The 10,267-nt window shown below is 44.9% G+C and overlaps 1 protein-coding gene across 2 annotated transcripts; it reads left to right on the top strand.

Moving 5' to 3' along the window:
- The first annotated feature begins 4,181 nt into the window (after positions 1-4,181).
- On the top strand, positions 4,182-6,158 carry LIPT2 (lipoyl(octanoyl) transferase 2). Of its 2 annotated transcripts, none has more exons than XR_015142185.1 (2): positions 4,182-4,897; positions 5,208-6,158. XR_015142185.1 is itself a non-coding variant. In XM_086340789.1 (2 exons), exons 1-2 carry the CDS (start codon positions 4,234-4,236, stop codon positions 5,435-5,437), a joined length of 678 nt encoding a protein of 225 aa, XP_086196915.1. In that variant the 5' UTR covers positions 4,191-4,233; the 3' UTR covers positions 5,438-6,158. The 2 variants fall into 2 exon arrangements, 1 of the variants encoding a protein (XP_086196915.1); XM_086340789.1 differs by having other exon boundaries at positions 4,191-4,681.
- Positions 6,159-10,267: the final 4,109 nt, after the last annotated feature.

The raw sequence follows: 10,267 nt of genomic DNA, 5'->3' as shown, positions 1-10,267 counted from the left end.
ATTTTGTCTACATTTATGAAATGTCTTTCAGACACCTATGAAAGTGATCAGTGTTATTAGCTTTAAAAATTAAAAGAGACTTGAGCAAAAGTAATAAAATATTAAAATTTGATAAGCCTGGATGGTGGGTAAATAGTAATTTGTTATTTATTCTCTATACTTTTCTGCTTTCTTTTCATTCTTTCAATTAAACAATCCTTGGTTGCAGTTTAGAAAACAGATTCAGAGGACAGATTGAGGACGTAAAAGCTGGGTTCTGTATGCTATTAGGATCACAGAGGTAGGATAGCTTTCTGTAACCTCTTCACATAGCCTAACACATAGTTGTGCTATGCTGTGCTAAGTGGCTTCAGTTGTTTCCAACTTCCAACTCTTTGCAACCCTACAGACCCTAGCCCACCAGGCTTCTCTGTCCATCAGATTCTCCAGGCAAGAGTACCGGAGTGGGTTGCCATTCCCTTCTCCAGGGGATCTTCCTGACCCAGGGATCAAACCTGCATCTCTAAAGTCTCCTGCTTTGGTAAGCAGGCTCTTTACCACTAACACCACCTGGGTACTCAGTAAAAATTTATTGAGGGGCTTCCCAGGTGGCCTGAATGGTAAAAACCCGACTGCCAATGTAGGAGACATAAGAGACTCAGGTTCGATCCCTGGATTGGGAAGATCCCCTAGACAAGGGCATGGGAACCCATTCCAGTATTCTTGCCTAGAGAATCCCATGGACAGAGGAGTGTGGTGAGCTACAGACCATAGGGTCACAAAGAGTTGGACATGACTGAAGCAACTTAACACACATACACACACACACACACACACAGGTTTATTGAATGAATTTAGATTTGTTTAAATCACACTTCAATACAACATAATGGATACTGTGAGCCAGATCCACCCTCAGGATCTAGTCAGTCATCCCCCCAGTTTCTGGGGGTAGTTGCTCATAAATCCAAATTCCTCCCAGGGAATTGCCCTCTTTGAAAGGAAAGAGTCTTGCCAAAAGTCACAGTACCTCTCCAGATACAGCCTCAATCACTTATCAATGCAAGGATATAAATTTCTCACTCCCTTCCTCAATTTGGAATAATTCTGAAAGGTCATCCCAGGCTCAGAGCATTCTTCAGGATTGGCAGAGGCTTCTGATGAGATAATTTCACAACTCAACCTCTCTTACTGACCAATCCTGCTTCCATCACTCCATTACAAGCTTGGTCTTGACAGTAACTTCTCCCCAGCCCACCCCAGTTAACCTCTTGAATGTTAATCTCACTCTTCCACAGGGAACTCCACTCAGGATACACATTATCCTATTTTACTTTTCTTTTCATAGCAGTTATCAATATGTGCAATAACTTTATTTAATACTTTAATATTTGCTTATTGCTTGCTGTAAGAATGTAAGAGTTACAGGGCAGATTTTTTGTTTTCCATACAGGGTGCACTGCTATATCAAGCACCTAGGGCAGGGCCTGCAGAACACCACTAGGCCCTAAACACTGGTTGTTGGACTGAATTAAATGAGACACACCTTGCATTGCATTCACTATCACAGTAATCCAAGTCTATGCCCCAACCAGTAATACTGAAGAAGCTGAATGGTTCCATGGAGACCTACAAGACCTTCTAAAACTAACACCCAAAAAAGATGTCCTTTTCATTATAGGGGACTATATGCAAAAGTAGGAAGTCAAGAAATACCTGGAGTAACAGGCAAATTTGGCCTTGGAGTACAGAATGAAACAGGGCAAAGGCTAATAGAATTTTGCCAAGAGAATGCACTGGTCATAGCAAACACCCTCTTCCAACAACACAAGAGACAACTCTACACATGGACATCACCAGATTGTCAATACCAAAATCAGATCGATTATATTCTTTGCAGCCAAAGATGGAGAAGCTCTATACAGTCAGCAAAAACAAGACCAGGAGCTGACTGTGGCTCAGATCATGAACTCCTTATTGCCAAATTCAGACTTAAATTGAAAAAAGTAGGGAAAAGCACTAGAACATCCAGGTATGACCAAAATCAAATCCCTTACGATAATACAGTGGAAGTGAGAAATAGATTCAAGGGATTAGACCTGATAGAGTGTCTGAAGAACACTGGAGGTTTTCCACGAACAATGGACAGAGGTTCAGACATTGTACAGGAGGCAGTGATTAAGACCATCCCCAAGAAAAAGAAATGCAAAAAGGCAAAATGGTTGTCTGAGGAGGCCTTACAAATAGCTGAGAAAAGAAGAGAAGAGAAAGGCAAAGGAGAAAAGGAAAGATATACCCATTTGAAAGCAGACTTCAAAAGAAAAGCAAGGAGATAAAAAAGCCTTCTTCAGCAATCAATGCAAAGAAATAGAGGAATACAATAGAATGGGAAAGACTAGAGATGTCTTAAAGAAAATTAGAGATACTAAGGGAACATTTCATGCAAAGATGGGCACAATAAAGGACAGAAATTGTACGGACCTAACAGAAGCAGAAGATATTAAGAAGAGGTGGCAAGAATACACAGAAGAACTGTACAAAAAAGATCTTCATGACTCAGATAATCACAATGGTGTGATCATTCACCTAGAGCCAGACATCCTGGAATGTGAAGTCAAGGGGGCCTTAGGAAGCATCACTATGAACAAAGATAGTGGAGGTGATGGAATTCCAGCTGAGATATTTCAAATCCTAAAAGATGACACTATTAAAGTGCTGCACTCAACATGCCAGCAAATTCAGAAATTCAGCAGTGGCCACAGGACTGGAAAAGGTCAGTTTTCATTCCAATCCCAAAGAAATGCAATGCCAAAGAAAGTTCAAACTACCGCACAATTGCATTCATCTCACACACTAGCAAAGTAATGCTCAAAATTCTCCAAGCCAGGCTTCAACAGTACGTGAACCATGAACTTCCAGATGTTCAAGCTGGATTTAGAAAAGGCAGAGGAACCAGATTTCAAAGTGCCAACATCTGCTGGATCATCGAAAAAGCGAGAGAGTTTCAGAAAAACATCTACATCTGCTTCATTCACTATGCTAAAGCCTTTGACTGTGTGTATCACAACAAAGGTGGAAAATTTTTAAAGAGATAGGAATACCAGACCACCTTACCCGCCTCCTGAGAAATCTGTATGCAGGTCAAGAAGCAACAGTTAGAACCAGACATGGAACAACAGATTGGTTCCAAATTGGGAAAGTAGTAGTCAAAGCTGTATATAGTCACCCTGCTTATTTAACTTCTATGCAGAGGACATAATGGGAAATGCCGGGCTGGATGAAGCACAAGCTGGAATCAAGATTGCTGGGAGAAATATCAATATATGCATCTCAGATATGCAGATGACACCACTCTTACGGCAGAAAGTGAAGAGGAACTCAAAAGCCTCTTGATGAAAGTGAAAGAGGAGAGTGAAAAGGTTGGCTTAAAGCTCAACATTCAGAAAACTAAGATCAAGGCATCCAGTCCCATCACTTCATGGCAAATAGATGGGGAAACAATGGAAACAGTGACAGACTTTGTTTTTCGGGGCTCCAAAATCACTGCAGATGGTGACTGCAGCCATGAAATTAGAAGAAGCTTGCTCCTTGGAAGAAAAGCTATGACCAACCTAGACAGCATATTAAAAAGCAGAGACATTACTTTGCCAACAAAGGTCCATATAGTCTAAGCTATGGTTTTTCCAGTAGTCATGTATGGATGTGAGAGTTGGACTATAAAGAAAGCTGAGTGCTGAAAAATTGATGCTTTTGAACTGTGGTGTTGGAGAAGACTCTTGAGAGTCCCTTGGACTGCAAGGAGAGCCAACCAGTCCATCCTAAAGGAAATCGTCCTAAATATTCATTGGAAGGACTGATGTTGAAGCTGAAACTCCAATACTCTGGCCACCTGATGCGAAGAATTGAGTCATTGGAAAAGACCCTGATGCTGGGAAAGACTGAAGGCAGGAGGAGAAGGGGACAACAGAGGATGAGATGGTTGGATGGCATCACGGACTCGATGGACATGAGTTTGAGCCGTTTTCTGGAGTTGGTGATGGACAGAGAAGCCTGGCTTGCTGCTGCCCATGGGGTCGCAAAGGGTCGGACACGACTGAGCGACTGAATTGAACTGACCTTACAATTAGGTATCAAAACACTCTCTCAACAGCCAGTAACAAGCATCTAGGGGCGGAGGCTCCGAGTCCCCGCCCCTCCCGGCCCGCCCTAGGCCCAGAAAGGAGGCGGAGCCCCGCAGAGGCTGCGGCGGGCGAAATGTTGCAACCGGCGGTACGCCTGGTGTGGCTGAGTCAGGTTCCCTACGCCGAGCTGCTGGCGTTGCAGCAGCGGTGGCTGCTGCGGCTGCAGGCCGAGCCAGGGCCCGAGGCGGGTGCGCTTCTGCTTTGCGAGCCCGCGGGGCCCGTGTATACCACCGGGTTGCGCGGCGGCCTGACATCCGAGGAGACGGCGCGACTGCGGGCCTTGGGTGCCGAGGTGCGCCCCCTTGGCCGGGGCGGCCTAGCCACCTTCCACGGCCCGGGCCAGCTGCTGTGCCACCCGGTACTCGACTTACGACCCCTCGGCCTGCGCCTGCGCGCCCACGTGGCCGCGCTGGAGGCGTGCGCGGTGCGCCTGTGCGAGCTCCTGGGCCTACCCGGCGCCCGTGCGCGGCCCCCACCCTACACCGGAGTTTGGCTGGGCGAGCGCAAGATCTGCGCCATCGGTGAGCGCTTCGGGGCGGGGCCTGGAGGGGCCGGGCCAATGGTGGTGAGGGCAGAGCGGGCGGGAGTCACTGGCGCGGGCTTTGAATCATCTGCCCACTGCCTTTAAGAGTTTCTAAGTTTCTAAGGCTCTCCTTACTGATATCTTCAGAACCAGGTCACTTCGGAGGTCACGTAGTTTAACACACTCATTTTTAGAAATGGAGAGACAATGAGAAGTGAGTTGCCAGGTTACTTCACAATATCTGGACTATAAGGGTGAAAATTTTTTTTATACTTTTTTTTAAAACAGTGGAATCTTTGTAAGGACATTTCTGTAATGTTCATAGTAAGTGCAGCCACTGTGGAGCCACAGGCGTCTCCTCTCATTTTGTCCCGCTCCCCTGATCTGTGTACAACCTCTTGGGTGCTCTAGAAACAGAGTTGGAAAATCAGTGGTCTAGTCCAGTTTCTTCATCTCACTGAGGGCCATCATGAAGCCTGGGGAGGGAGGGTGTCGATTCTAAGAGCCGTTGGTTTGCCTTGCAGGTGTCCGCTGTGGAAGGCACGTTACGTCCCACGGCCTGGCGCTGAACTGTTCTACGGACCTCACGTGGTTTGAGCACATTGTGCCCTGTGGGCTGGTTGGGACAGGCGTCACTTCCCTGAGTGAGGAGCTCCAGAGACATGTCACTGTGGATGAAGTAATACCACGTTTCCTTGAGGCCTTTAAAGAGACCTACAAGTGCACGTTGACCTCAGAGGACAGCCCCAGCTGAAGGGCGTTTATATTATCTCACCCTGGAGGTCTTGCCTTGGAAAGCACCGTACCAGACTTGGAGTCACTGAAACCCAGATTCTAGAACTGGCCCTATCATTCACACATCATGAGACTGTGGGCAGATCATGAGCTCTGGGCCCTTGGTTCCATGTGTATACGGTTTATTTATATCTTCCCAACCTACCTCAGATATAGATATGAAAACATTGTGAAAAGCATAAATATAAGGCATTAGTACTTCTGTCGACACCCATTTCTCAGCTAAGAAAAATTCAGGTATCATAGAGTGTCATTTCTCAAATATTTCCTTGGCACTGTATTAAATTGGGAAGTCTGGGCTCCATTTCCTTTGATTGTTGTAAGAATCATTTTTCAGCATCATCCAGGTGAAGGTGATGTGATGTGGATTTTTTTTTTCATTCTTAGACCTGGGAGCTTTCTGCAATAACAGAGAAAAGGAAAGGCTTCTTTAAAGAGTAATATGGGATTCTGTCTTCCTGGGTTGGATTCCTCAAGCCTGATGGCTTTTTTAGTTAAGTAACCTGAGTTAGGCCAAAGGCTAGGGGAAAGAGAATAATAATTTCTGACCCTGTACAAATGCCAAAAATAGAAGGTTGTTTTTTTTTTTAATATGAGATCTCTGTAAAGGTTGTATGTTAATTATAACAAGCCATCCCAAAGCTTAATGACTTAAAAGAATAAACATTTATTATCTCATATACTGTGGTTTGGAAATTTGGGAGAAGCTTAGCTGAGTGGTTCTGGGTTAAGGTCTCTTCTGAGACGCAATCAAGATGTCAGCTGTCGGGGGACTTCTCTGGTTCTCCAGTGGTTAAGACTCTGTGCTGCCAATGCAGGGGCCACAGGTTCTACCCCTGGCTGGGGACCTAAGATCCCACATGCTGCACTGCGCAGCCAAAAAATTAATTAAAAAAAAAAAAAGATGTTAGCCGGGGCAGCTCTCATCTGAAGGCTTGACTAAGGCTATGGAATCAGCTTCCAGGATGAGTGACTCACATGCTTGGTTGGTACTGGTTATTAACAGGAGGCCTTAATTCCTCTTCACTCTATGTTGTTCAGTCGCTCAGTAGTATCTGACTCTTTTCGACCCCCCATGGACTGCAGCACACCAGGCTTCCCTGTCCATCACCAACTACCAGAGCTTGCTCAAACTCACGTCCATCGAGTCGATGATGCCATCCAACCATCTTGTCCTCTATTGTCCCCTTCTCCTGCCCTCAGTCTTTCCCAGGATCAGGATCTTTTCCAAGGAGTCAGCTCTTTGCATCACATGGCCAAAGTATTGGAGCTTTAGTTTCAGCATCAGTCCTTCCAATAAATATTTAGGATTGATTTCCTTTAGGATTGATTGGTTTCATCTCTTTGCAGTCCAAGGGACTTTCAAGATTCTCCTCTAATACCACAGTTCAAAAACATCAATTCTTTGACACTCAGCTTTCTTCATGGTCCAGCTCTCACATCCATACATGCTACTGGGAAAACCATAGCTTTGACCAGACAGACCTTTGTTGGCAATGTCTCTGCTTTTTTAATAAGCTGTCTAGGTTGGTCATAGCTTTTCTTCCAAGGAGCAAGCGTCTTTTAATTTCATGGCTGCAGTCCATCTGCAGTGATTTTGGAGCCCCCCAAAATAAAGTCTGTCACTGTTTCCTTTGTTTCTCCATCTGTTTGCCTTGAAGTGATGGAACCGGATGCCATAATCTTCATTTTTTGAATGTTGAGCTTTAAGACTCTTTAGTTCCTTTTCACTTTCTGCCATAAGGGGGGGGTGTCATATGCATATCTGAGGTTTTTTATATTTCTCCTGGCTATCTTGATTTCATTTTGTGCTTCATCCAGCCTGACATTTCGCATAATGTCCTCTGCCATAGAAGTTAAATAAGCAAGGTGACTATATACAGCTTTGTTGTACTCCTTTCCGAATTTGGAACATGGAACCAGTTTGTTGTTCCATGTCTGGTTCTGTTGCTTCTTGACCTACATACAGGTTTCTTAGGAGGCAGGTAAGGTGGTCTGGTATTCCCATCTCTTTAAGAATTTTCCACAGTTTGTGGTGATCCACACAGTCAAAGGCTTTAGCATAGTCGATGAAGCAGATGTAGATGTTTTTCTGGAACTCTCTTGCTTTTTCTGTGATCCAACGAATGTTGGCAATTTGAAATCTAGTTCCTCTGCCTTTTCTAAATCCAGCTTGAATATCTGGAAGTTCATGGTTCACATACTGTTAAAGCCTGGCTTGGAGAATTTTGAGCATTACTTTGCTAGTGTGTGAGATGAATGCAATTGTGCAATAGTTTGAATATTCTTTGGCATTCGCTTTCTTTGGGATTAGAATGAAAACTGACTTTTTCCAGTCCTATGGCCACTGCTGAGTTTTCCAAATTTGCTGGCATATTGAGTGAAGCACTTTCACAGCATCATCTTTTAGGATTTGAAACAGCCCAGCTGGAATTCCATCACCTCCACTATCTTTGTTCATAGTGATGCTTCCTAAGGCCCACTTGACTTTGCAGTCCAAGATGTCTGGCTGTAGGTGAGTGATCACACCATCGTCTTTAACTGGGTCATTAAGATCTCTTTTGTATAGTTTTTCTGCGTATTTTTGCCACCTCTTCTTAATAGCTTCTGCTTCTGTTAGGTCCATAGCATTTCTATCCTTTATTATGCACATCTTTGCATGAAATGTTCCCTTGGTATCTAATTTTATTGAAGAGATCTCTAGTCTTTCCCATTCTATTGTTTTCCTATATTTCTTCGCATTGGTCACTGAGGAAGGCTTTCTTATCTCTCCTTGATAATCTTTGAAACTCTGCATTTAGATGGGTATATCTTTCCTTTTCTCCTTTGCCTTTCTCTTCTTTTCTCAGCTATTTCTAAGCCCTCCTCAGACAACCACTTTGCCTTTCGCATTTCTTTTTCACGGGGATGGTTTCTCTTTATAGGACTGCTTGAATATTCTCATTGCCTGGCAACTGGCTTTCCCCAGAGCGAGTGATGCCAGAAAGAGACAAGGTAGAAGCCACAGTGTCTTTTTTGACCCAGCATTGGAAGTCACACAGTCATTCCTGCAGTCTCCTAATATGTGAGCCCTATTTATTCAGTATGGCAGGGACTACACAAGGGTGATAGGAGGTGTAGATCATTAAGGGCCATCTTGGAGACTGGCTACCACAGGCAGTTAGGGTAGAAGAAGCCTTGAATAAGAAGTCAGGCAACCTCAGTTCCAGTCCTGGCTGTGTAAAACAGTAACCAACAACATTCAAGATGGCAGCTGCTTCCTGCGGACTGCAGGGAACAGAGCTCCCTGCTGTTGATTGTCGTGTACTGGAGGTAAGCCACCAAGTGTTCATTTGTGCCACAACTAGTGAAGCCCTCACGCTTTAGAGCCCATACTCCACAACAAGAGGAGCCACCACCATGAGAATCCTGCTCGCTGCAACTAGAGAAAGCTCTCGCACAGAAGTGAAGACCCAGAGCGATCATAAATAAATGAATAAATAGTTAAGATGGTAAATTAAAAATTCAAGAGTGGAGCTGCAGCTGGCTCCTGAACAAAACCAGAACTTGTAGTCCTTAGGAACCCACATGATCTCTTCTGTTCTCCGCTGTGCTTCCTGGTGTGTTTGCTTCATTCTGTCTTACTCCAGTTCAGCTTTCTCTGTTTCCCAGACCATGTGGTAGAAGATGGCTTCTGCTGCTGTTACCCATGTATGTTGGAGTAAAGTCAAGGAAAATCCCCAGGTTTCTGGATGCTAGAGGTATTGCTGGAACAGAGAACACTGGATGATGACAAAGTTTGGAGAGGATGATAATGAGTTTAGTTTTTGATGAATCAAGGTTGAGATACTTGTGGAAGATGCATGTGGAGAGGCCCAGTTGGGTCTGTGGATCCAGAGCACAGCTGTCATGAGTGACAGTTTATGTCTGGAAGCCCAAAGAGAGTAGGGGAGGGCAGAGGGCTGATAAGTGTGAGGTGCAGGCCAAGGAGACCGAGAAGCAGTCTAGGCAGAGACGTAGCACGGGACCCAGAATGAGGCAATACGCCGATCTCATTCACTCTTCTGGCTGCATAGCAAAATAGGGAGGTTTATTTTACAGATGAAAAAACTGGCTTGGGAGGCTGAGTGACTTCTATGAGGTCATGCACTTAGGGGCAGAGTCAGTCCCTGGCTCCTAAGCTGGGTCTTTCCGCTCTTGCACAGCTGTTTCTGAAGGGTGAGCAGGGAGAGCCAAGGAGGTCGCTGGGCCTGTGGAATGGGGTCAGCCCACTGCTGCGGGTTCCCGACTCTCCTTCCTTCCTGGTCAGAGCCCACCTCCGGTTTCCCACCGGGGCCTTTCCTCAAGGAAGGAAGCGAGGCATACGAAGGAGGGTAGTTAACACCCTGGCTTTCCCACCTCCAAAAAGTCTCTCCTTGTTTATGCAGAGTCTTTTCCTCATAAATAAACAAACTTTCCAGAGTCTGGTAAATGAGTGCTAAGTGCGAGGACGTGACCAACTGTAGTGACTTTTCCAGCATCTTGTTCCTCAGCGAGGCTGGCAGGAAACCAAACGGGACCTGCTCTGGCAGGTGACCAGGTGCACCTGGCTTCATGAAGAGAGCCTCTTTCTAAAACCTTTATGGAAATCAGATATTTGCAATCAAAATGTGATTTTTTTCACTAAATTGTAATTTACATATTATCACACCATATTATACTAACTATACAGTTTTAAAAAACAATAAAAATTTCACTCCCACCTAAAAAGCATCCTCTCCATTTGTGTGTGTTTCCAGCACTTGATCATGAGCCGACATCTTTTATTATT

Source organism: Bos grunniens, chromosome 15 (assembly GCF_055505025.1).
Source record: "Bos grunniens cultivar Pamir isolate PY7600 chromosome 15, Bosgru_T2T1.0, whole genome shotgun sequence".
Classification (NCBI taxonomy): Eukaryota; Metazoa; Chordata; class Mammalia; order Artiodactyla; family Bovidae; genus Bos; species Bos grunniens.
This window is presented reverse-complemented; position numbering and strand designations above follow the sequence as displayed.

Excerpts from the sequence above, each read along its gene's own strand:
- LIPT2 (XM_086340789.1), top strand. The coding sequence starts at position 4,234 with ATGTTGCAACCGGCGGTACGCCTGGTGTGGCTGAGTCAGGTTCCCTAC. Across the intron at positions 4,682-5,207 it reads GCGCAAGATCTGCGCCATCG|GTGTCCGCTGTGGAAGGCAC; the intron begins GTGAGCGCTTCG and ends TTTGCCTTGCAG.